The 22,932-nt window shown below is 46.2% G+C and overlaps 1 protein-coding gene across 13 annotated transcripts in view; it reads left to right on the forward strand.

Moving 5' to 3' along the window:
* The window catches only part of EHMT1 (euchromatic histone lysine methyltransferase 1), a 178,925-nt gene that overhangs the window by 86,492 nt on the left and 69,501 nt on the right, over nucleotides 1–22,932 (forward strand). For 12 of the 13 annotated variants that reach the window (XM_075905437.2, XM_089772893.1, XM_075905436.2 and 9 more), the window contains one exon: nucleotides 16,531–17,087. In XM_075905437.2, coding sequence (XP_075761552.2) covers nucleotides 16,531–17,087 — 557 coding nt within the window. Of the gene's footprint in view, nucleotides 1–2,604; nucleotides 2,684–16,530; nucleotides 17,088–22,932 lie in introns of all 13 variants that reach the window. The other variant, XM_006137168.5, reaches the window with a different exon arrangement.

A 22,932-nucleotide genomic window follows, 5' to 3' on the forward strand; every position in this document is an offset into this window, starting at 1 on the left:
AAATCTAAAATAGCTGCTCCCTTGGTTACTTCTTTCACTTTCTGCAACTCAGTTGTCCCTAGCACATTCCATGAACTTACTGATGTTCTGTTGATGGATATGATGTTTGATGTGTTGCTTTTCTAACAGATGTATAGGTTGTAAAAGTCCCCCTTTATTACCAGGCCTAGTGTTTCAGATGTTTCTGTTCTAGAAATGCCTCATCCACCTCCTTTACCTGATTTGGTGGCTAGAGCAGTGTTTCTCAACCTTTTTTAATAAATTACCCCCTTTAAAGAAATTATAAGTACCCCCTTTACAAAAAAAAAAGTACTCCCAGTACCTACAGTTTTCAGATACAGTTTTTTCTACCATTGCAACACATTTGTTTAAACAACTTAATCGTAGCCAGATGGGCGATGAAATTTTTGGGTATAAAAAGTACAAAAATAATAAAGCCCTGTAAAACTTAAAGCAAAAATTCAGTTTTCTCCAAGTTTCAGTTGTGTTGACAAACCCCCCAGACTTCTCTCGAGTACCCCTCAGTGTAATCCTACCACTAGTTGGAAACACTGGTCTAGAGTAGACCTCTACCATAACATCATCCCCTTTCTCCCCTTTTATCTTTATCCTTTTATCTCCTTCTGGCTCTCAGCATAAATATATATATATATTCTGGATGTGTAATGCAATGCTGCTTCCCTTATTTTCCTTGTCTGTCCTTCCTGAAAAAGCCAACCCTCTCTATTTCAGTATTTCAATCCTGAGAGTTATCCCACCAGTTCTCAATGATGCCACTTCAGTCATTGTTTAGCTTGGGGGTTTTCAGAGTTGGGTTGTGGGCCCACCTGGGTAAGCGGTGACATGCTTTGTTTATCTAAACGTCCATGAGTATGTATCATCACAGCCCCCCTGGGCAGGAAACGGCAAACTGCAGCCAATGGGAGCTGCAAGACTCCGTGTCTATGGGCACTTAGATAAACAAAGTGTCTAGTGACCCGCAACCCAACTTAGAAAACCTTTGGTTTAGCTCATGTACTAATACTTCCAGGTCTTCCTGTGTATTCCCCATTTGTCTTGCATTTGTGTTTAGACCTCTGGGGTGTTGAATAGAGATTGCCCCCTCTTGTTGCTCCTGTGACCCTAGTGTAAATTTCTGTGTGTGTCCTCATCTGTGTTAAGATCCTTTTTTTTAATGCTTCTCTGTGGGCTTTTGTCACCTGTCCTCTTTGAAACTGCTTCAAGCCCTCTTCACTGGGTTGGTGGTCCAGTGCATGAAGTTGCTCTTACCCTTCTTGGTCAGGTGGATCAATCTCTTCCTAGCGTCCTCCTTCCCATATCAGAGTCCCACAGTTGACGTCTGTGTGTTCGTTTTTTGTTTTTTAGAAACTCCTTTTTTACAAACCACTGACTCGTCTGATGACCAAATCCTGCAAGCATTTGCACACATGCTTTTCTTTAAGCCTGTGAATAGTCTCATGGAAGTCAAGGTTGTGTATGTGCACCATTGTAGCGGAAAGAAACTGACTGTGGTGCCTTATGTCACTTGGATGTGGAGTAGTTAGCTGCTTTTACATAACACAAACCATTGTTTCTACCTCTAGTTAGTCTCAAACAGCTGCCTTTAGATTCTGATGGGTTAAACAAACCAAAATGTGAATCAGAATGGAGTGATACTGGAAAGTCTTGATGCTGAGACCTCTTGACTTATTTTTGGCTAAAAGTAAATAGCGTGAGCCATAGGAAGAAGAATCCCAGGTGTGCAGCGGTATAATGCGTGCATTTCCAGTCTCCTGAGCTATAGGACTTTCAAGCCACCCTCCCTCCTTCCATCTACCAGCTTGTTTAGGTAGGAGGTATGGGACGGAATATTTCAAGAACCAAGGCTCAGACATTTCCATTCCCTGTTGTGCTTTTGTAGTAACCCATTATTTTAACATGCCTGATGCTGGCTTGGATGATTAGTTGACTGTGTGACTTGCATATATAGTTCTAACCTGACTGTCATAAACCAGCATTAACTACAACACGAGTTTAATTAGTTAGTGTTCCTCCGTTCCACAACCGATTACATGTAGCATTTATATAATGATTTACATTTTCACATGCTTCTCAAACATTAAATAATTACTACTGCCTGACAAGTTGGCTGGAAATGATTTCCCTAGAGGTAGCATCTAATGCAGTGATGGATGGGCACCTCCTAAAGTTGGGAGGCTCTTTGAAATTTCTCTCAACTATCTGAATTTCTTGGACCTGTAAAACAGAGCTGAGCTAACTCAAGAATAAGCTTCATTGTGAAGTGTCTGGTTCTTATGATTGGATCTGAAATACCACAGGACTGCTGATCATGTCATGTTGGATGAACAGGAGTTGATCTGGATTCTGTTCCCTTTGTAAGGACATCCCTGCCTGGGTTGGCTGCAGGAGTTGAAATCAGGACAATTGGAAATGCTTGTCCTGATTTTCAGAAATCCATATGAATTCGGATCCACAGAAGGGCAGTTATTTGTAACAATGCTGCTTTGTGTTAGTGTGGATAGTGCCAGCTCTTCCATGGACTCACTTGCATGGCCCTTTGCAAGTCATACAACTTCTCTGAGCCTGAGTTTTCTCCATCTGTAGGATGGCAAGAAAGCTGCCTACCTCACGGGCATTTTGTGAGCTGTAATGCATGGAGTGCGTTGAATTCCTTGGATGAAAGGTATGCAGAGGTGCGGTGATGCTGTGGTTCAGTAATAGAGAGTGGGGGCTCTTCTGGCTTCCACCTACTAGCACAAAATTGAGAAATAATTAAGCTTTCAACTTCACATGTCATCAGTGTTCTGGGAGGAAGTCCTAGACGAAGTAAAACTCAGCATTAGCTGCATGTATAGACTAAATGTTCTTTTCTGTCTAAGGCCACACAACAGAGATAGAAAAGAGCTACAGGAGAATAGCAAACTGGTGACCAGAACTGAGATGCCACCATACATTAAGAAAGGGTCCAGTTGCGTTTTTCTGTGGGTAGAAGTTCAGCCAGACCTTCACTTTTGTAGAAAAGGGGTGAATGGAAAAAAAGTTGATCTTGTGTTATGGGGGGGAGGGGAAAGGGCATATCTAGTTTGTCTCAGCATGTAACAAATGAATAATTCATCTCTTACATTTGAATGATTTTGTTTCTTCTGCTAGTGCCGATAGTGCAGGGCACTCAGCTACATTTTGCTTGGTCTTTCAAAGCAGATTGCACCTGTTTTGCTCAGCCCAGGAGATGGAGAGCTTCCAGTGAGAGGCCAGTTGCAGAATCAATGAACAGAGGAATGGAATTAATGGACATAAAGATCTCAAGTGTACCTGCTGTTTCTGTGACGTCTGTGGTGGCAGCCGTCTTGTGATTGCGACACCCTTTGTGGTGCCAGTCGTGCATCAGCTTGCTTTCAGCTAAGACCCCGTCCTATGTTTAAAAGCATATTGATGTATTGAAACATTTATTCCAATGTTAATTTTTTTACAAATGAGATTTGTGCTGGCCGAAAAGTGCCAGAATGGCATCCCTGAAAAGTGATGCCTCTTATCTTGAGAACAGATACAGCATAGAAAACTGTTCTTCGGGTGATCACTCACTGTGCCTCTGTTCCCTTCTAGACATGGCTGCCTTAGGAGGCCAGTTTGCTTTCCATGGCTCATTCAGCACTTGGGTTCCATGCTGAGGACTGCCAAGAAGGGGGTCAGATAGGGCAAGACGTCGTTACGTATTTATGATAGCACCTGTGATAATGTAGGTGCGTTCCAGGCAGTCAAGAAGAAAGGGCTTGGCTGTGAGAAGCTCGCAAGGTGAGGACGGGCAGACAAGTAGGCAGAGGTTAGGGAAGGAAAACAGGCAATGTATTTATGTGCCAATCAGCTCCACACACTGCAGGAAATACAGCAGAAGCTGGTCTTCAAGAGGCACTTACATGTGGTTAAGGCAGCGGCCTTATGAATGGAGTTGAGGGTGGTTGTCATTCCCTTGAAAATGGATTGAGACAGTAGGCCATTGAACAGGGATTAACTTTCAGTTACTACAGTTACAGCTGGCAACCTGGAGGCAAGAGGCCAAATCCAGTTTTCCTCGGGCATCTACCGTTTAAACATTCAAGATGAAAGGCCTTTTTTCCTGTTAGGCCAGCCTTGGGCATGATACTTCACACTAAGCAGCACAGCAGCATCGCACTTCACACTGGTGCTGGCTCCCAAAGCAGAGAGGAGAGATGCTAGTTGTGTTATGAAAATATAGGGGCCAGATTCTCAGCTGGTGGAAGTTGTGTTGCGCCACGGAGGCCTGGGAGCTGCGATGGCTTGTACCCGCTGAGGATATGAGCCTGATGTTTTCAGTTCTGCTTCACCAAGAAGAAAAGAATCACCCTTGGTGTCAAAACTTTCTTATTGCTGTGTTGAACAAAACGGGTGGACATCTCGTACATTCTGTTACAAAATCTTGATCTACAGTTGAATACTAACTAGTGCTCACTCACCTAGCATGCCCCGTTCACGCTCCTTTTTCTTTCATCTTTTCTTGGCTTTACTGTTTTCTTAATTTTACTTTTCCTGAGAGAGAGAAAGATAGGGTTCTCTTCCTTACCAACAAACCATAAGACCCACAAGCCTTTGAACGACCTCCTGTTAAAAGTGAATTCAGCAAGGCAATCTGATCGTGAGGAAATGGCTCTTGTATCTTGATTAAATATACAGGTGCGCTACAAAGCTTTGGTTATAATTGTTTAAATAAACGGATGCACTTTTATTAACAAGATTTCCATAGGCTCAGTACAGACGAGAGAGTAGGGCTGCTGCACCTTCTCAACTGCTTGAGACTGACCTAGGAAAGGACCGAGCAGCTGGGTGTTGTAACTGGGTGATCTTCCCCTTTATGGGACACGAAGGCTGGCTTCCAGCCAGTCCTGTTCAGTTGTCAGACCCATGATGCCTATATAGAGCAGTGAGAGATGCAGTGGAGAGGTAGGTGTCCATGGCTGTCCTTGGAGCAGGTCTGAGAGAAGCTGGGGGCAGAACTGTGTGCCCCCAAGGCAGCTGAGGTTAGGGAAATAGCTAGGTTTTGGTGTTATGTGGTGTGGTTTTGTGTTTGAATTAGGGATATGAATGGTTAACCAGTAAACATTGCCCTTACTGGTTGATGCTTACTGGTTATAGTTAACCAGCAGCCTGGGTGTGGAGCGGTGGGCCCGATCCAGCTGGAGCAGTCCCCCGACCTGTGGTCCGACTGGCCTGCCTGCATCAGTTTACCGTGCCATGGGCAAGGAGCCCATTCCTTGCTGGGCTGGAGCGGCACCCCGTCCACCCCATTTAAGTAGTTAACCAGTTAACCATAATATTTAATCAGTTAACTAGTTAAACATACTATTCAACCGGTTAACTGGTTACACAGGGTTGTACATCTCTCGTTTGAATTAATTGTGCTCTACAGCAGCGGTGCGTAACCCGTGGCTTGCGACCCCCAGGGGGGTTGCGGCTGTCTTCTGGGGGGAGTAGCAGCACTGGGCTGGCCGCCATTTTTTTTCCTGGCATGGCGTATACACGGTGGGGGCAGAGAGAGTGGCAGGTGGGGGGAGCGGCAGGTGGGGGGAGCGGCATTTAAAGGGCCCGCGTGTTTTTTTTGTTTTTTCTCCAACCAAAATTTTCCCAGGGGTCCCACCGGGAAAAAGGTTGCGCATCCCTGCTCTATAGCAAGGTCTGGAAAGAGCTGGGTGAGATGTTAACCCTTTCTGGGCTGGGGAGACAGGACAGCAGCTTCTGGGTGATTTGTCTTTAGCTGAAGTCAGTGCCTTATGGCTCGGGGAATGTACAAAACCTCCATAATGGACAACTGTGCGCTCACTTGCAAGATTTTTCCTCCCCCCAGTCATAGTGATTGGTTTATGCCCTGAAGCACGAGGGTTCATATCTCTTAGTTGTTTTTCCCAGTTAGTGCAATTGAGGAGAGAAGTCTGTGATTTTCAGTGGGACCTAAGGGAGTCAGGTGCCCAGCTGAAAGCCACAAATGAACTGAACGTGAGGAGGTCCTGGCGACCTAGCCACCCTCCGCTGTCACTACAGAGGCAATACCGTTCCCTCCGGCTGCAGTCAATGGTGTGAGCTGTAGCTGTAGTGCATCGAAAGGTAATGCCGGAAGAGGCCTTGAGAAGTCATCGAGTGGCAGGACTGAGCAGACCTGGTCACACAGGCCAGGAGAACGAACCGTTTCTAGAGCAGCGCAAGCGCCAGGTGTGAATCCTGAAAGACAGCAATCCAGCCCAAGCAATGGAAAGGCGCGCACAGTGGAAAGGCGCGCACCGACCCTGGCAGGCGGCGCTGGGATACAAGGCGATGTGGCATATTGGCTCCTGTCTCAGGAGTCTCGTTCAGAAGCTGAGGTTTCATTTAACAGCCCTCCCCCTTCCCCCCCCCCAGCCTCCCCCTTGGTGCTATGTGTGAAAAGAAAAACGTCAGCGGTGCGGCACCTGGGCAATGAGGAGATGTCTGCAGAGAGGCAGGAGCGATAGATGGGAGAGACGAAAACTGCCCCACTCGTCTCTGCGGTGCTGACCCAGGGTCCCCGTGGTGATCATTTAAATGTCAACGCAAACTTGGGTCGGAAGAAAGCGGGTAGCGGGGAGAGTCACAGCCCTGCCCAACGAAAGAATGATTGACAGCGTGGGTAGGCATACCCGTGTGCTGCCAATCTCAAACCTGCCAGGAACCCTGGGTCTATCCTTTGGTTGCTAGCTGTGCTGAATCCTCTGCTGCCATGTCTACATGACGGCTGTTACCTGGGGCTAGCATGTGTATTCTTAACTGTGCTACCAGTCGCTTCATTGCTTGCCGTGTAGATGTACCCCTATTGCCAGTGTCCTCTCATTCTGGTGCCACGAGTGGGTGGTGTCTGGCGGGGAGCTATATGAACTTAGATTGGCTGCAGCATGGCAGGTTGATAAGAACTTCAGAGGGTCCTGGCAAAGCTGAACGAGATGGCATTCTTGGTTGGTCTATGTATCCACTCAGACATGTTTTTGGTTTCGAAATTAACAGTAACCACTCAGGAAACAGATTGGCCACCACCGCAGACGGCTCAGTGAAATCTTCTGTTCAGTGTGGAGTGGGGGTAAAAACCAACATGCATGTGCACATATGCACACACAATCAGAGCCAGTCTTAAGAGTGGGTGAGCCTGGTGGTTGCCCAGGGTCGCCATATTCAAGGGACCGCTGACGGAAGCCTGCTCTCGGGACACGCAGCAATTAAGGGTTTATTTTTCCTTGACAAATTTTGCCCGGTGGTTGCCTGGGGCCGCCAGTTGGTTAGGACCAGCCCTGCACACAACCAACCCGCAAAATGCATAAAGGAAGGAATAGAAAATAATGCTGAAATGTTACAGTGCCACTGTATAAATTGAGTGTATGCCCTCTCTTGAAATTCTGTGCTTTGTTCTGTTTTCCATATTTAAAAAAACAACAACACAGAAGCAGCAACAACAGGAGGAGGTCTGAGATGGGTGAGGAAAATGAGTGGAGGCTTGGAGCAACTTCATGTGAGGAAATATTGAAAAGGCACACTTTCAGAGAAAAGATTAATAGAACAAAACATGGCAAAAATATACAGATAGCACAGACATTTACGTTCACTCTGTCTCATTACATGTGAGAAGTTCAATGAAATGCAAAGGCAACACTTTTTAAAAGAAAATACTTTATGCTCTGCTTAAATGACCTCTGGAACTCATTGCCACAAGATACCAGTGAGACCAGCATCTTAAGCAGAGTCTGAAAAGGATGAGGCAAATTATATGGCTAGTGAGCGGCAAGGAGTCCTGTGGCACCTTATAGACTAACCGAAGTGTTGGAGCATAAGCTTTCGTGGGCAAAGACCCACTTTGTCAGATGAATGCACCCACAAAGTGGGTCTTTGCCCACGAAAGCTCATGCCTCCGACACTTCAGTTAGTCTATAAGGTGCCACAGGACTCCTCGCCGCTTTTGCAGATTCAGACTAACACAGCTACCCCTCTGATACATGGCTAGTGAGAACAGTCATAGTATTATTAGAAAGGATGAAAATTGTATAAAGACTATAAAGCTTTAGGGCGTAAGCCAACAGTTCTCAAAATTTGGGTTAGATCCCCATTTGGGGCTGTCAGGTCACGGATCCAATGAGACAGTTTTAGCCCAGGAGACTGCCGTTCGCCCCTTAACGTGTCTGGGTCTGCTCCACACACTTTGTGCCAGGAGGCTGATAGTTTAATGTACAAACTGGCAGCCTCCACACAGCATGTACCATGTGAGAAGTCACACTGTGTGGAAGCCACGATTCTGTGAAATGGTGGCCTCCTGGCATGGTATTTGTGGAGGAGGTCTGGACATGTTGGCTGTGTGGATGCCATTTTTCCACTTGTACCATCCGACTGCAAGCATCCAGCCGAGAGTCTTGAATCCAGATGTTCGTTATCTATGGGGTAGCAGCTATGTCAACACAGCATCTTCTCTGCTTGAGCTCTTCGGAGCCTGTTTTGAGACAGGAATCTGCAGTGGCTTGTAAGTCCTTAAAGCAGGGCCTGTATCTTCTTTTATTGAACCCCGAGTACCCTGCTGGCCCTTGATAAAGAATCATTGTAAGTCACTGTTTCTCTCATTTCACCATACGGGGCCATCCTAAGTTCTGCCTCTTTGCCTAGTAATAGCTTCTACTTTCTGATTTGTGAGAAGAGGTGCAACGGACTCATTTTTATGCAGAGTTCCTGCTGCCACCTCTGCCAGTGAGTTTGGTGATTCAGTTTTGAGTGAAAAAGGAGAGTGCCAGAAACTTGCTTGCAGATACTATGAGGCTTTCTTTGAGTTTGGCTTACCCGGTGAGTTTGGCAAGAAAGAAGAAAGGCCAAAATGCCAGTTTTGTCACTAGGGGTGTGTCTAGACTACATGCCTCCTTCGACGGAGGCATGTAGATTAGCCAGATCGGAAGAGGGAAATGAAGCCGCGATTAAAATAATCGCGGCTTCATTTAAATTTAAATGGCTGCCCCGATCTGCCGATCAGCTGTTTGTCGGCAGATCGGGGCAGTCTGGACGCGATGCCCCGACAAAGAAGCCTTTCTTCATCGACACAGGTAAGCCTGGTTTCACGAGGCTTACCTGTGTCGATGAAGAAAGGCTTCTTTGTCGGGGCATCGCGTCCAGACTGCCCCGATCTGCCGACAAACAGCTGATCGGCAGATCGGGGCAGCCATTTAAATTTAAATGAAGCCGCGATTATTTTAATCGCGGCTTCATTTCCCTCTTCCGATCTGGCTAATCTACATGCCTCCGTCGAAGGAGGCATGTAGTCTAGACACACCCTAGGAGTATGTCTAGACTACATACTTCTTTCGAAAGAAGATTTTGAAAAAGCTTCTTTCGAAAGAGATCGTCTCTAGACCGCCTCATCTCTTTTCGAAAAAGCAACCTGGATGCTCTCTTTGGAAAAAGCCCTGTTTCCATTCAAGAACGCGAAAGAACTATTTCGAAAAAAGGCGTTCTTCCTCGTAACATGAGGTTTACCACTGTCAAAAAAAAGCCGTGTTCTTTCGATTTAATTTCGAAAGAATGCGGCAGCAGTCTAGATGCAGGTGAAGTTTTTTTAGAAAAAAGGCCACTTTTTTTAAAAAAAACCCACTGTAGTCTAGACATAGCCATGGTGTTGTCTATCAAATGCATGAAGCCTAACCTGCTTAAATATTTGGTAACCCTTTAGAAGGAACACCCAGGCAAACTAAGTCATTTTTCTAGCTCTCGAAAGAACAATTCTTGCTTCAGCAGCCACATTCAAGAAAGCCAGGGCCATCTCTCCGTGGGCTCAAAAGGCATCGTTTGAGGGGAGTTACTGCATCTCACAGGCCAAAAAGCCTCACACAACTGGAGAGACTTTGATTTTGCCAGCTGTGATCGATAAGGTGAAGATAAAGTGAAGGGAGACTGAGGCAAACAAACTCAAAGTCGTGTCACTCTCTAACCACGCAGTAAAGCAAAAGATCGAGGTATTAGCACCGGATCACGAAAACACCCTTGTGGAGCATCTGGAAAACATGGATACTTTTGCTCTTTGTGTTTGTGAGCTCGGAAGGTTGCAATGCACATTTCTTGACTTTTGTGAAATACAATTGGGAGGGTGCGTTGCAGGCATTCTGTTCTTGCTCCATTTTCCTGGACCCAAGACAGCACAAAAGAATGTTCAATGTGCTACATGCAAGACAAAAATACCTTGTGTGATCCCCTGATGAGATTCTGTGTAGTTGGAGTTCCATCTGTGGCAAGCTACAAAGCAAGTCTGTGTGCTTTGGTGAAGAAAGTTGCTCTGTCTGCCGTATAGACTCACTTTTTCATCATTTAGAGAACAGCTGGCATCTATAGCCCTGAGTCCAGACCTGGGTGAAGTTTTGCAGCCAGTCTTATCTCTTGCGAACTACATAAAGACTTAGTCTCTTTGTGTGCATGGGTTTGCAAAACTGTGTGCAGGCATGGGGTCCGTTCACAGCGTCGCCGTGTTCCACACTGATGCTCGTTAGCTCTTGTGGGGAATGAATTTTTTAAAATGAGAGACGAGCCACATGCCTGTGCGATGGTTTGCAAAAAGAGGGAATTTGTGTCCCAGACATATCTGGAAAACTGAATGAAATGAATAAAGGTCTGCAAGGAACGAACACCCACATCCTTCAGCTGAGTGATTCAATCACAATATTCATGAAAAAACTTGTTTTCTGGAAGAATAATCTATTGAAGACAAACTTGGACTGCTTCCCACAATTTTGCAAGTTGCTGGCTGACAATGAGATTATTCAGCCACCCACATAGGTGATGGCTGAGCATCTCAGGCAGATGGAGGAACAGACAGCATCCTTTTTCCCCTGACTTGGACATGACAAAGTGTGATTGGGTGTGAAACCCCATTCAACGCAAGCCCAAAATGCCATGGAATCTCCAGCATCTGAAATCAACATCTAGCTGAAATTTCCTGCGATCAGTTCCACACCCAACTTGCTCTCCAGGAGTTCTGGTTCACCATCAAGAATGAATACCCTGCGTTCTCCACGCACACCTTGAAAACTGATGGTGCCAGTCGCCAGCACATATTTGTGTGAAGCTGGATTGAATGCACTTGTGTCCATCAAGTCTCGGTATGGATCTACTGTTGATGTCACATTGGAGATTAGATGTTCAATTTCTGCTGTGTCGCTACACACAAATCCATGTGTCAGTTAGAGAGCACTAATTGACATACTTAATGTGTATTAATTCACCTAATGAACTTAATAGGTAGCTGGTTTAAAACAAACTAAAGGAAGTTTTTCTTCACGCAGTGCAAAGTCAATCTGTGGAACTCCTTGCCAGAGGATGTTTTGAAGGCCAGGACTTTAGCAGGGCTCAAAAAAGAACTGGATAAATTCATGGAGAACAGGTCTATCAAAGGCTATTAGCCAAGATGGGCAGGGATGGTGTCCCTAGCCTCTGTTTGTCAGAAGCTGGGAATGGGTGACAAGAGAGATCACTTGATGATTCCCTGTTCTGTTCGTTCCCTCTGGGGGGTACCTAGCATTAGCCACTATCGGAAGACAGGACACTGGGCTGGATGGACCTTTGGCCTGACCCAGACTGGCTGTTCTTATGTTCGTAAATTCCTTTGATTCCTTGGTTGCTCTGTTGCTTGTTGTTGCCTGCGGTCACAGGAAACAGCAAGTCTCAAAAAGCTTGGGAACGCTGGCATAAGCCCTTTAGATAGTACTTGGGGTTGGGGAGGATCTTCTGCTAGGTGTGGGCTACTTAGTGATTATCCACAATGAGGTTTCTTATACCTTTCTCTGAAGCATCTGGCACTGGCCACAGTCCGAGACCCCAGTTCTGTGGGGTACTTAATGCGCTTAAGTCCTCTCTGTTCAGCAAAGCGGTGGGTGCCTAATTTCGTTACGTTTGTGGCTAAGTCTTACTGACTTGCCTGTGATGTAAGCCTGTGTTTTGCTGCGCTGGCTGACTTGCCGAATTGGGGCCGCAAGCAGGCAGCTGGGCCTGGTTTAGCTGGTCTGAGCTGGAGTAACAATTCCGATGGTTTTGTCACCCGCTCAAGATGTTCCTAATGTGAAAAGAGACTTAATTCTGTTACTATGTCTTATTCAGTAGTTTAGAGCTTGTCACAAACTGGGGCTTAGTGGGGGGTCTTTCTAATTAGAGGCTTGGGCAGGGACCTGAGATAACCCTTTGCAGCTCCTGAATGAGCATCCGGCATTGTTGCAGGGGCTCTCCTAGGGGATTTGGGCAGCACAGAAACATGCTGGCAGGGAGCAGCCAGCTTGTTTTTTTTTTTTAACTAGTAATTTATTCCTCTTCGCTTTGATTCGGTGCTGGTGAAAACCAGCAGGTTGCGAGTTCTAGAGAGTCTTTTCCCCCAGTGCAGGTACCTCATGGGCAGCTACAGGACAAGCCTCCTTCGCAATGTGCCTCAAACTTGAGTTGGGAGGAGAGGGAAATTGAATCTCTGTTCGGATTCATTCCTTGGCCTTTCTCCAGGCATTGCTAGCCAGGGCGCCCAGGGATGACGGTTGCAATCCCAGTTTTTTCTACTGACACGTGTCCCGAGGAAACTAGATTGTCAGACCCTCTAACACATTCCACTGAGCAGCACGTAGGTGGGTTGTAGATGGAAGCTCAAGGGGGCAGATTTTGCCTTGTATGTTCACCTACAGCAGTGCGGAGTGGCTGCATGAATTGGAGGAAGGGTTCTGTGGCCTGAGTTAAGCAGGAAGTCTGACTAGATAATCACAATGGTCCCTTTTAACCTTCAAATCGATGAAACCAAACCCACGTTCACTTTGCCTTGCCCTAAATGATTGCAACAGGTGCAGAGCAGTGGGAAGAGAGGCCCGGAGGTGCACTGTCTAGTCTAACGTTCCATCCCGCTGTGCGTCTACAGACTCTTTTCCTTTGTCCTTTTGCAAACTTTCCAGTAATGACAGGTTGGAAATGTTTGTCTCTTTGTAAAGAGCAGTGGTGTTTGGGCAGCCCATCAGATTGGAGTTTCAACATTTAAGTCCAAGTGAAAAGCGGCAGGTTTTTTTTCTTTTTATGAAAAAAGACACTTGAGTGAAGTTTGAAGTCTCTGGGGCCTTTATGGAGTAATGCAGTTGTCCTTTCCCCTAGTGCAATGCTCTAATCCGTCTCCATTTGGTCACTTTTATGGTTGGCTAAATTGAATGAGCAGAGTGTGCAACAACTGCCAGTTGCAGCAACTGTCTGATTGCTTTAATGGGAATGCTCAGTAGAGTAAATCCATCCTGCCCTTCGAGCCTGATCTCGCCAGGTGCTGAGCGCCTCCTGCACAATGCTGAGAACCCTCCGATCCTAGGGCTTTGCAAATCCGGACCCCTAATTCTGGGTTTCTCCCACTGCTAGTGTTGCTCAAATGAAGATTGAAATGGCTACACGACGGTCTCTTTAAAAATGCAAAATATGGGGCGTATCCAGGGCGACTGGATGTCTTCTGGTCTTTCACTTACTGATGGTTTCCCTCTGTGGTTCTGAACAGTAACAGAAAAATCCATTCTGCGCCTTTCCTCCTTTCAGATCTCTGCTGGCGAAAGCTCACACCTACGCATCTTGCTTGTGTCTTAAGCTGTCAACTGACGCTGTCCCAAGTGGCAAGAGTTGGTGTGACTCTGGCTTTGAAGCCTGCTTGGACATCGATGGAGCTGAGGCACATTTTGCCTCTTCTCTCCTGCATAGTCTCTCTAGGGAATACTAGGGAGCTGTTTTTAAAAGTTACTCCAGCCGTCCATAGTCTAGACTGGTGGTCTTCACTCAGGGAGCTCGAACGTGCCTGACCTTCTCTGTGTGGAAAAAGGGGCATTCCTAATGCAGGGTCCTAGCCAGGCCGAAGCCTCAGAGCTGGATCCCATGGGAAAGCCATGTGCATGAAGATACTTTCCCACAAGATATTCAGTGCCGGCATCCTTTGAGTTCAGAGTGAAATGAGCGAGAGCTCAGGAAGGTGAAGGTGATAAGGTGCAGTTATAACCAGCGTGGGGGCTAATAACAACTGGCTCATGGGGAAACATTTTAAATCGCAGCTGGTGACTAAAGAAAGTGGAAATTCTAGGAGGGTTTCAAGTGCTAGAGCAGAGATGGGGTGAGTGCAAGTGGAACAGCCAGAGACCACTCTGCCTCTCCAGATTAAACCCATTGGTAGACAGCGTGTTAATGATGAGTTGAATATCAAAACCTAAGATGTCATAATTTAGGGGCAAGTCAGCTTCCTAGTCCCATAGATGCTGGGTCCCGTACCAGGAGGAAGCATTTTATTGCTGCCATCCTTGTTGCAGTAGAGGTTGCTCACCAGCACCTGTTGCAGTCTCAGAGGTACATTGGTTCTTGCAACCAGTGCTGTCTTTGCACTGGGGCTCAGCAAAGCCCGGTAGAGCTGAGCTCAAGAGCCAGTGCTCCAGGAATGTGAATGCCCCCTGTGCCATCCAGCATCTACCCATGCTACAGAACTACCCCCGCTTCCCCAAACGGAAGAGAGGGGTGGGATTCCCTAAGAGAATGGTGGGATGGATTTAAAGGCCCGATTTTCAAAGCCACTCCGTAGCCGGTGTGCTGAGTTGTTCTGAAAATGTGGCTTCTGCAGTGGGTTCTGAGCCCTTCTAAAAATTCCAGTCTGAAATTACCAATATGAGCTTTGAATCAAACAGGTTGTAAATTAGTCCCACCTGTTCTGGCAGCCCCATTAGACAGATAGCCCAAAGCTTCAGCTGGTCTTTTATCCTTCTGCTGCTCAGTGTGTCTGGCCTTGGGCAAGAAAACAACACAAGGAATCCCTGATAGAATGATTCGGTCGATACACTGCAGAACAGGCCAGCAAATTGTTATCACTTCTGGTTGCCCAGGGAGTGCTATGTTTCCTGGGTGGCAACTTTTCCGCTTTACGTGTAATTCATATATGGATCCTTTTCACTTGGGGCTGCATCTCTGATGTGCGTGCACATTTGCAAGAGAGAAAATAATTTTAACACACCTGTTCCTATCCTGGCTCCGAGCGAGCTTTTCTTTCTGTCTTTTAGCACAGGTCTCTCTGGAATGTGAATTCAATGAACATGGTTAGCCTAGAACTGAGTTAAGAGAATAGTTTGGCCCTGTTTTTACTCTGCATTGTGCCTGTGATAGGAAGCCCTGTGTCCTGATCGTATGTTTAGGCAAGGCAAATGCTCTTTGAGCGGGTCAGCACTAGAAACTTTTGCTGGTGTAGCAGAGTCCAAGAGGGATGCTTCTGTACCAGACACAGTTATACATGTACCAGCCAAAAAGTGATTTTGCCCGTGTAGCTCATTTCACTCACTGAACCAGTATGAGCGCTACCAAAAGTACTTGTTTGCTAGTATCAGCTGGGAGAGTGCTGGCGTAGCCATTGTGGCAAAACTTTGCTGGTGCAGTTCTGGCTTTGTAAGGAGAGCTTTGCATGAGCTAGGCATGCTGGGTTGGCTAGAGCAGTGTTTCTCAACCTTTCTTTATAAAGTACCCCATTTAAAAAAAAATTATAAGTTCCCCCAGTACCTACAGTTTTCAGACACGCCATTTTTTTTCTACCTTTGCAACTGATTTGTTTAAACAATTTAATCGTAGCAAGGTGGGCGATGACATTTTTGGGTGTAAAAAGTACAAAAATAATAAAATGCTGTAAAACTTAAAACAAAAATTCAGTTTTCTCCAAATTTCAGTTGTGTTGACGTACCCCCCCAGACTTCTCTCGAGTATCCCTAAGGGGACTTGTACCACTGGTTGAGAAACACTGGGCTAGTGGGGTGGTTTTTTTTTTTACATACTAGGTTTGGAAGGCTGATGAAATAAATCAAATAAATCTAGTTACTGGGAACATTAAAGATTATTTGTAGCTTGAAAACCTATAGTTAGATGTGAGGGGCCAGATCCACTGCCGCTATACGTGGTCATAGAATCGTAGAACACTAGAACTGGAAGGGACCTCGAGAGTCATCGAGTTCAATCCCCTGCCCTCATGGCAGGACTCAGTACTGTCTAGACCAGTGGTTCCCAAACTTTTCGGCATCCTGCCCCCCTTTTTGATTTTTGAAAAACCCTTCCCCCCCAAATAGCAGCAAAACTTGTTAGGGGGGAAAAAAAAAAGAACTGAGTGGGGCATCAAAACTTGATGGGGGGAGGCTGGGTCGCCTCGCGCCCTCCCTGGAATTTCTTCACACCCCTCGGGGGGGGGGGGGTACGCCCTGCAGTTTGGGAACCCATGGTCTAGACTATCCCTGATAGACATTTATCTAACCTACTCTTAAATATCTCCACAGATATTTAAGTCATGGCTCTAGTGAGTTTAGAAGAGCTACACGGGGACTTGCACTAGCTGAGAAGCTAGCCCAAAATAACCGGCTGGGTAAAAAAGGTGTCCAGTTTTTTGATGGAAGACAGATTTGCTGTGACGTATTTCCTATGGCAGTTAGCCTGTCTTGCTTTGGAGGCTCCGTGATCTGTAACCCCTGTCTTTCTCTCGCCCTCTGTCTCCAGGGTTTAATGCCATGGCTGCAGATGAAAGTGCTACCGAAAAGCAAGTAGGGGAACCAAAAATGGCTGCAGATGGTGAAACCAATGGCTCCTGTGAGCGCAACGAAGCTGGTAGCCACCCAAGCCCAACTAAAAACACTCAGGACAATACAAAAGCGAGCCAGCAGGACTCCAGCACTAAATTAAATAGGATAGCAGAGAATGGCATTTCGGAGAGAGACAGCGAGACTGGGAAGCAGAACCACCTGAAAGCCAATGACTTCACGCAGACTGCTGTAACAGGGAGCAATGGATTTATTTTAACTAAGCAGATGGTGCAGGAGCAGCCCCTAAGGACTACAGGCACCTTTGCTTCTCTCACTGGCCATGCTGCGAAAACCCTCCCAGGAGGAGCAAGCAAAGGGAGAACTGTGAGCACCTTTTCTCAGATGCAAGCCACCATGCCAGCCAAGCTCGGGGAGGGGAGCAAAGACGTGGATGCTAAAAAAGCCAACACCGCTAATGCTGAAGTCAAGGTCCACAGAGCACGGAAGACAATGCCTAAATCTACACCTAGCCTGGTAACGTATCTGCACGGTCGTGAGCTGCTCTGCCGCTCACTGGTCTTGGATTTTCTTTTTGGTGTGTGGTCCTGATCTGAGCCAACAGGTGTAATTCATAAATGTCCCGCTAGGTCGTTGATCTCTTTCTCCTCCAAAGAGGCAGGGGGGATCATATGGTTTGTATCTTGCAGCTGCTATTAGCATCAGACCTCACACTCCCAGTTTGGGTTTCTAAACATGCAGCTGATTGGTTGCCTCCCCCCAGCATACGTATTCATGTGAGATGCGTAATTGCTTTTCAACCCCAGCTGCGTTGTATCTCCAGCCCTTGTATTAAATCCAGAGGGTTGCTTTAGAAACAGACTCCTTGTAAGTTCAACCCAACGGAACATCATGCCCATTAGGATGGAAAACATAAAAACCTAAGAATGGCCAGACTGGGTCAGACCAAAGGTCCATCTAGCCCAGTAGCCTGTCTGCCGACAGTGGCCACACACTGATGAGAAACTCTGGGAACTTCCCACTGTCAATGTCTGGGTTTTAGTCAGTCGCAAATCATTGAATATCCTAGAACCTCTCTGGTTTTAGTATCTGCTGTTACTTTTCTTATTTGTTAATTCAGCTTATTCATTCATAAAATGAGTGACTCGGTGCAGGTCCATCACTTAATAAAAATCACAGATCTGCTACTCTGGGGCACCATGGATTTGGGGCACTGGGAGCTCCCACTTCCGAACAATCTCATTCTTTCCCCTGTGAGCAGATGCTTGAGGTAGGCCTTGCTTTGTGCACCAAACATTAACGAACTCTGGCTCTTGTCAGACCAGCTTGGCGCGGGACGGTTGCCAGAGCTGACGGCTTTCCACTGAGAACCCTCTGCCATCGGCTCTCTGACACTTCATGTCTAGGATCTCTTAGCTAGAGCGTCCCAGCTGCCCTCCATTACGGTAGCTGCTCAGGGCAGACTTTTAGATAGGCAGCCCTTCTAGTCCCCATTGAGATGACTTGACTTTCCTTTGCATTGAACCTCACTGGGCGAGCAGAAACTGCCCCTGCTGTACCTCTCCCCAATGGCCTTTGGGCTCCTCTTGATTGCACTTCAATGAGCTCACTCGTTCCTCTTGCCATTTTGGTTTGTGACTGGGGAATCCCGGATGCTGTACGTCCAGGTCTGATGAAAGCACAGCACTGACCTGTGTCTCGCCCAAGGAAAGCACAACCGCTCTGCAGTCCCCCAGGGTGGCCTCTCCTACGTGTTGACTAAGCAGGTCAGCAATACAGACCCTTGTGGAATCTTGTATGGAGAGAGCCGATCCCTTGGGGCAGAAGAGGCAATTTTCCTGTAAGAGGTAAAATATCAGGGAAGGAGAGATTTGTCTCACTGCTCTTGCCTCACTTTTTTCTAATTTTACCGTAAATCAGAATAATTTGTCCCTGAACCTGCAAGCCTGATGGTTTGCTGTGGAAAGCTGTGTGCTGAACCCTCGCAAGCAATTGCATGACTAATTTACGTGCACTGTTACTGTGACTGCTTGTGCACTTGGCCATTTATGGCCTTTTGCAATCACAGCAACTGCACAAACATTAGGCGTGCAGTTGGGCACACAGGCATTTTAAAATCCCAACCTCCAGAACTCTCTCCCCATTTGGGTTTGGTCAAGAGAGAAGCAAAATACTCAATGCTGCCAAGCAGTGTTTCCCTCTAAGCTGAGTGCTTGGGCCGCTGCCCAGGAGAAAATCAGGTGCCCCCCGGGTGATTGGCAGAGCATCCCTAGCCAGCAGCATGTGTTTCTATTGGAGGTGCACATCCGCACATGCTTCGGAGCATATAACAAAATTTATTCTACCCATGGATGGAAAAAATTTAAGGGAACACACCTGCCAAGCCAGTGGGTGTTAATTGTCTGTATATGCTCAAGCCTTTGCATCTGAGTTTGAGCACAGGCTTTTCAGTTTGTATCAGATCTAGTTTCTATATAGACAATGAAACATCTGCTCAGTTCAGCCTTCACAATAGTTACTGACTTCCCCACCCCTCTATGGTTTTTGGCTGCATACAGTTCTGAGTAGCTTAAAGTCCTGACTAGTTCCCGTTTTTCTGTTTCTTGGTTCTCTCCCTGTGTGTCTATATGACCTTCATCACCATCATATCTCAGCATCTTTTAAAATATCAGACCTCCCCTTTCCACTTGTTGCAGGTGGCACAGTCCTTACCCTTTGGAGATCATGCTGCCGATGAGGGGGTAGAAGACTGCAGCTTCCACATTTTCATGTTTAGAGCATTGTTTTATTCCTGCCGCCAGATCCTTGTGTTACGTGAGCCCAGGGTAGGACAAAAATGAGGATTCCTGAGACCTCAAACAATAGAGTCCCTCTCAGGCAAACTTGACAGCCTTTTTCTCTGTGAATTGGGTGATATTTGATAGAAAAAAAATATGTAGAGATGGACTCTACTTGGGAGTCACTGTCAGAACCAGAAAAGCAGCTAGGAACCAAAAGGTAGCTGTAGTTTTCATTGCTACCAATCTGTGCTGAGGTTTTAAAATATTGACATTTTAAAGCATCAGACCAGCCAGTGTGTTGTGCCCATGTCTTTGTATCTTTTACCCCACGTGAGAGTTTTTTCTTCTCTGCTCAGTTCACCTGCGGTTTCATCAGGCACCTGAAAGGCTTTGTGGGAGGAAGAAATGGGCCAAAAGGAAGCTGATTGTATGTTTTAGACTCAAATGCTGGTGGAGTCTTTCTGTTGAGTGCATATTTTCTGGGTAAAGAACACCATGCTCTGCCTCACTGGCATGAAAACGTCACCCCCTCAGCAAACTTACTTTCATTTTCACAACTCTCGAAATGCCTAGAAACCTTGATCGTGAAACCCTCCTCATATTTTATCTACTGAAATACAAAAAGCGTGTTGCATGGTAGTTAGATCAGGGCACAAAGTTAAGAGACCTAGGTTTTGTTCCTAACATCGAGGTTGGGTCTACACTAAAAAATTAAGTTGACTCAAGTACATCACTTGGGTAGGAAAAATCCACACCTGTGAGTTAGGTACTGAAGCCAACCGGTCCCCCTGTGAAGGCAGAGCTGGGTTGATCAAAGAGTTAATGCATGACCTCAGGCAAATCTCTTTCCCTCCCTGTGTCTCAGTTTCCCTTTCCATAAAACAGACTAAAGATGCTGTGTCACTACACCATGGTGTTTGTTAAATAATATGATTATAGCCTGGTACCAATCCCCTTCTATGCTCTCCTATGCAATCCACCTGTACAGAGAATCTTAGGGAGTTTGCACTTGACTTAAGAATAGACAATTACAAATAGCTAGCCAGTGAGCATGTAGGGTGCATCTGCCTTCTTAAGCACTCTTACTTTGCAGAGACTAGAACTGTCAAAACACCCTGATTGAAATGATTATCTTTCGAGTGGAACGTTCCATGAGAGCAGAAAGGATAGTTTTCTCCTGATGGAAAATGAATTGTACATAACATAACTGTACATAACAAAACATGGAGCTAATCCAGACAGCTGTGAAGAAAAGATTGAGATCTAATTATAAACACTCCTAAGGATTTGTCGAAACACAGACTGGCACCAGTTTAACTTTACTTAAAGGCTTGTCTACACTTGAAAATTAACACGAATTAAGGGAGGGTGTGAATTTAAAGTGCAGTGGCTGTTCTTAAATATCTCCATGTCCCGGCACTCTTATTCTAGAACAAGAGAGTCTGCACTTGGAGTTATTCCAGAATAGCTGTTGTCACACCCTTGGGCTGTGGCTAGACTGGCAAGTTTTTCCGGAAAATCATCTGCTTTTCCGGAAAAACTTGCCAGCTGTCTACACTGGCCGCTTGAATTTCCGGAAAAGCACTGACAATCTCATGTAAAATCATCAGTGCTTTTCCGGAAAAACTATGCTGCTCCCGTTCGGGCAAAAGTCTTTTTCCGAAAGACTTTTGCGCAAAAGGGCCAGTGTAGACAGCATAGTACTGTTTTCCGCAAAAAAGCCCCGATCGTGAAAAAGGCGATCGGGGCTTTTTTGAGGAAAACCGCGTCTAGATTGGCCATGGACGCTTTTCCGCAAAAAGTGCTTTTGCGGAAAAGCATCCTGCCAATCTAGACGCGCTTTTCTGAAAATGCTTTTAACGGAAAACTTTTCCATTAAAAGCATTTTTGGAAATTCATGCCAGTGTAGACGTAGCCTAAGTGAATTCCCATTTCCTTTCAAGTGTAGACAACCCGAAGTTAACTACTCTGTGTAGACAAGCCCTAAATAATTTTTTAAACTGAAGTGAAACTGGTGCAGTATTGTGTTTGGACACTCTTATGTTGGTTTAAACATGGCTTGAATCTCTTTTAACTCATGTGGCAAGCTAAACTAGTAGAAGCCAAGTTTAAATTGATATAAGAGTGTCCACACAGACTGATACAACTGTAATAGAATCCGTCTAAAATCACATTTGTTAGCTACGTCTACATGAGAGACCTTACAGCGGTACCAATGAGCGGCAATAGCTGTGTTGCCTCCCAACATACTGCTGTGCACACTACCACTTATGTTGGTGAAACTTACATCATCGAGGGAAGTGTTTTCTTGCGTCCCTGTGCGCTATAAGTTTTGTCGATATAAGTAGTAGTGTAGGCAAGGCCATGACTTGGTAAATGCAACTTTGTATGTAGACCCATTCTAAAAGTGCCAGTAGGAGTCTTAAGTACTGTACAGCTTGCAAACAGGAGCAGCTAACAGGGAGTTGGGAGAGGGAGTTCTCCAGGTAAAAGAGGAGTAAATACGGGACCCTTGTGGTAAGTGGCTGTCTGTAGTGTGTGGGGGTGTGGGGGGGGGGTTATTTGCTGTGTGCTGAGCTTGTATTTGTCTGTTTGGTTTGTTTGTTTGAAGGAGCTTCTAAAAAGTTTGAAATCTAGAAGCCTCTGTTAATTGGCTGAGCCTCAGTCAGGGGGAGGGGCTACCAGGGCTTGATAAGCCTGTGAGTCAGCGACCAGGGAGCTTGTGAACAGGAGCAGCTAACAGGGAGTTTGGAGAGGGAGGTTAGAGGGTGCCAGGACTCCTGACCTTCTTTAAACCTAACTTTTATAATAATCTATATTCCAGACATTTAATAAGCCCAGTTTATACTTAAACTTATTCATAAAAAAATGGAAACAGAAGCCCAGCAGCAGAATGGGGGCTATCCTGTTTATTGCGTCGTGTGTAACATGTATGATTACCTGCCCTGTGGGCGGGTGGCGTATGTGTGCACCCGTTGTAAGGAGCTGCTGGCCCTCAGAGATCGAGTTCGGGTTTTGGAGGCCAGGGTGGCTAAACTGGCGGAGCTAAGGAAGGTAGAGAGCTATGTTGATGAGACTTTCCGGGACACTGTAGTACTGTCCCACCTCCAGTCTGAGAGCCCCAGTGCTCTTAAAGAGGATGAAAGTCTCAAGGGAACAGAGCATTCAATGGGAACAGAGGGAAACCGTCCCGTAGTTGGGACCCTCCTTCCAGAGAATGTTGCGGAATCCTCTCGCGCTGAGGATACCCCTGAGGGGGAGGGAATTCCAGTTGTTAGGAAGAGGCAGGTGTTAGTAGTGGCTGATTCGATTGTTAGAAACATAGATAGTTGGGTTTGTGATGACCGGGAGAACCGTATGGTCACTTGCCTGCCTGGTGCAAAGGTTGCGGATCTCTCGAGGCATCTAGACAGACTATGTGTAGTGCTGGGGAGGAGCCGGTGGTCGTGGTACATGTAGGTACCAATGACGTAGGGAAGGGTAGGAGAGATGTCCTGGAGGCCAAATTTAGGTTGCTAGGAAAGAGACTGAAATCCAGGACCTCTATGGTGGCATTCTCAGAAATGCTTCCAGTTCCACGC

Source organism: Pelodiscus sinensis, chromosome 23 (assembly GCF_052426305.1).
Source record: "Pelodiscus sinensis isolate ZL-2025 chromosome 23, ASM5242630v1, whole genome shotgun sequence".
Lineage (NCBI taxonomy): Eukaryota > Metazoa > Chordata > Testudines > Trionychidae > Pelodiscus > Pelodiscus sinensis.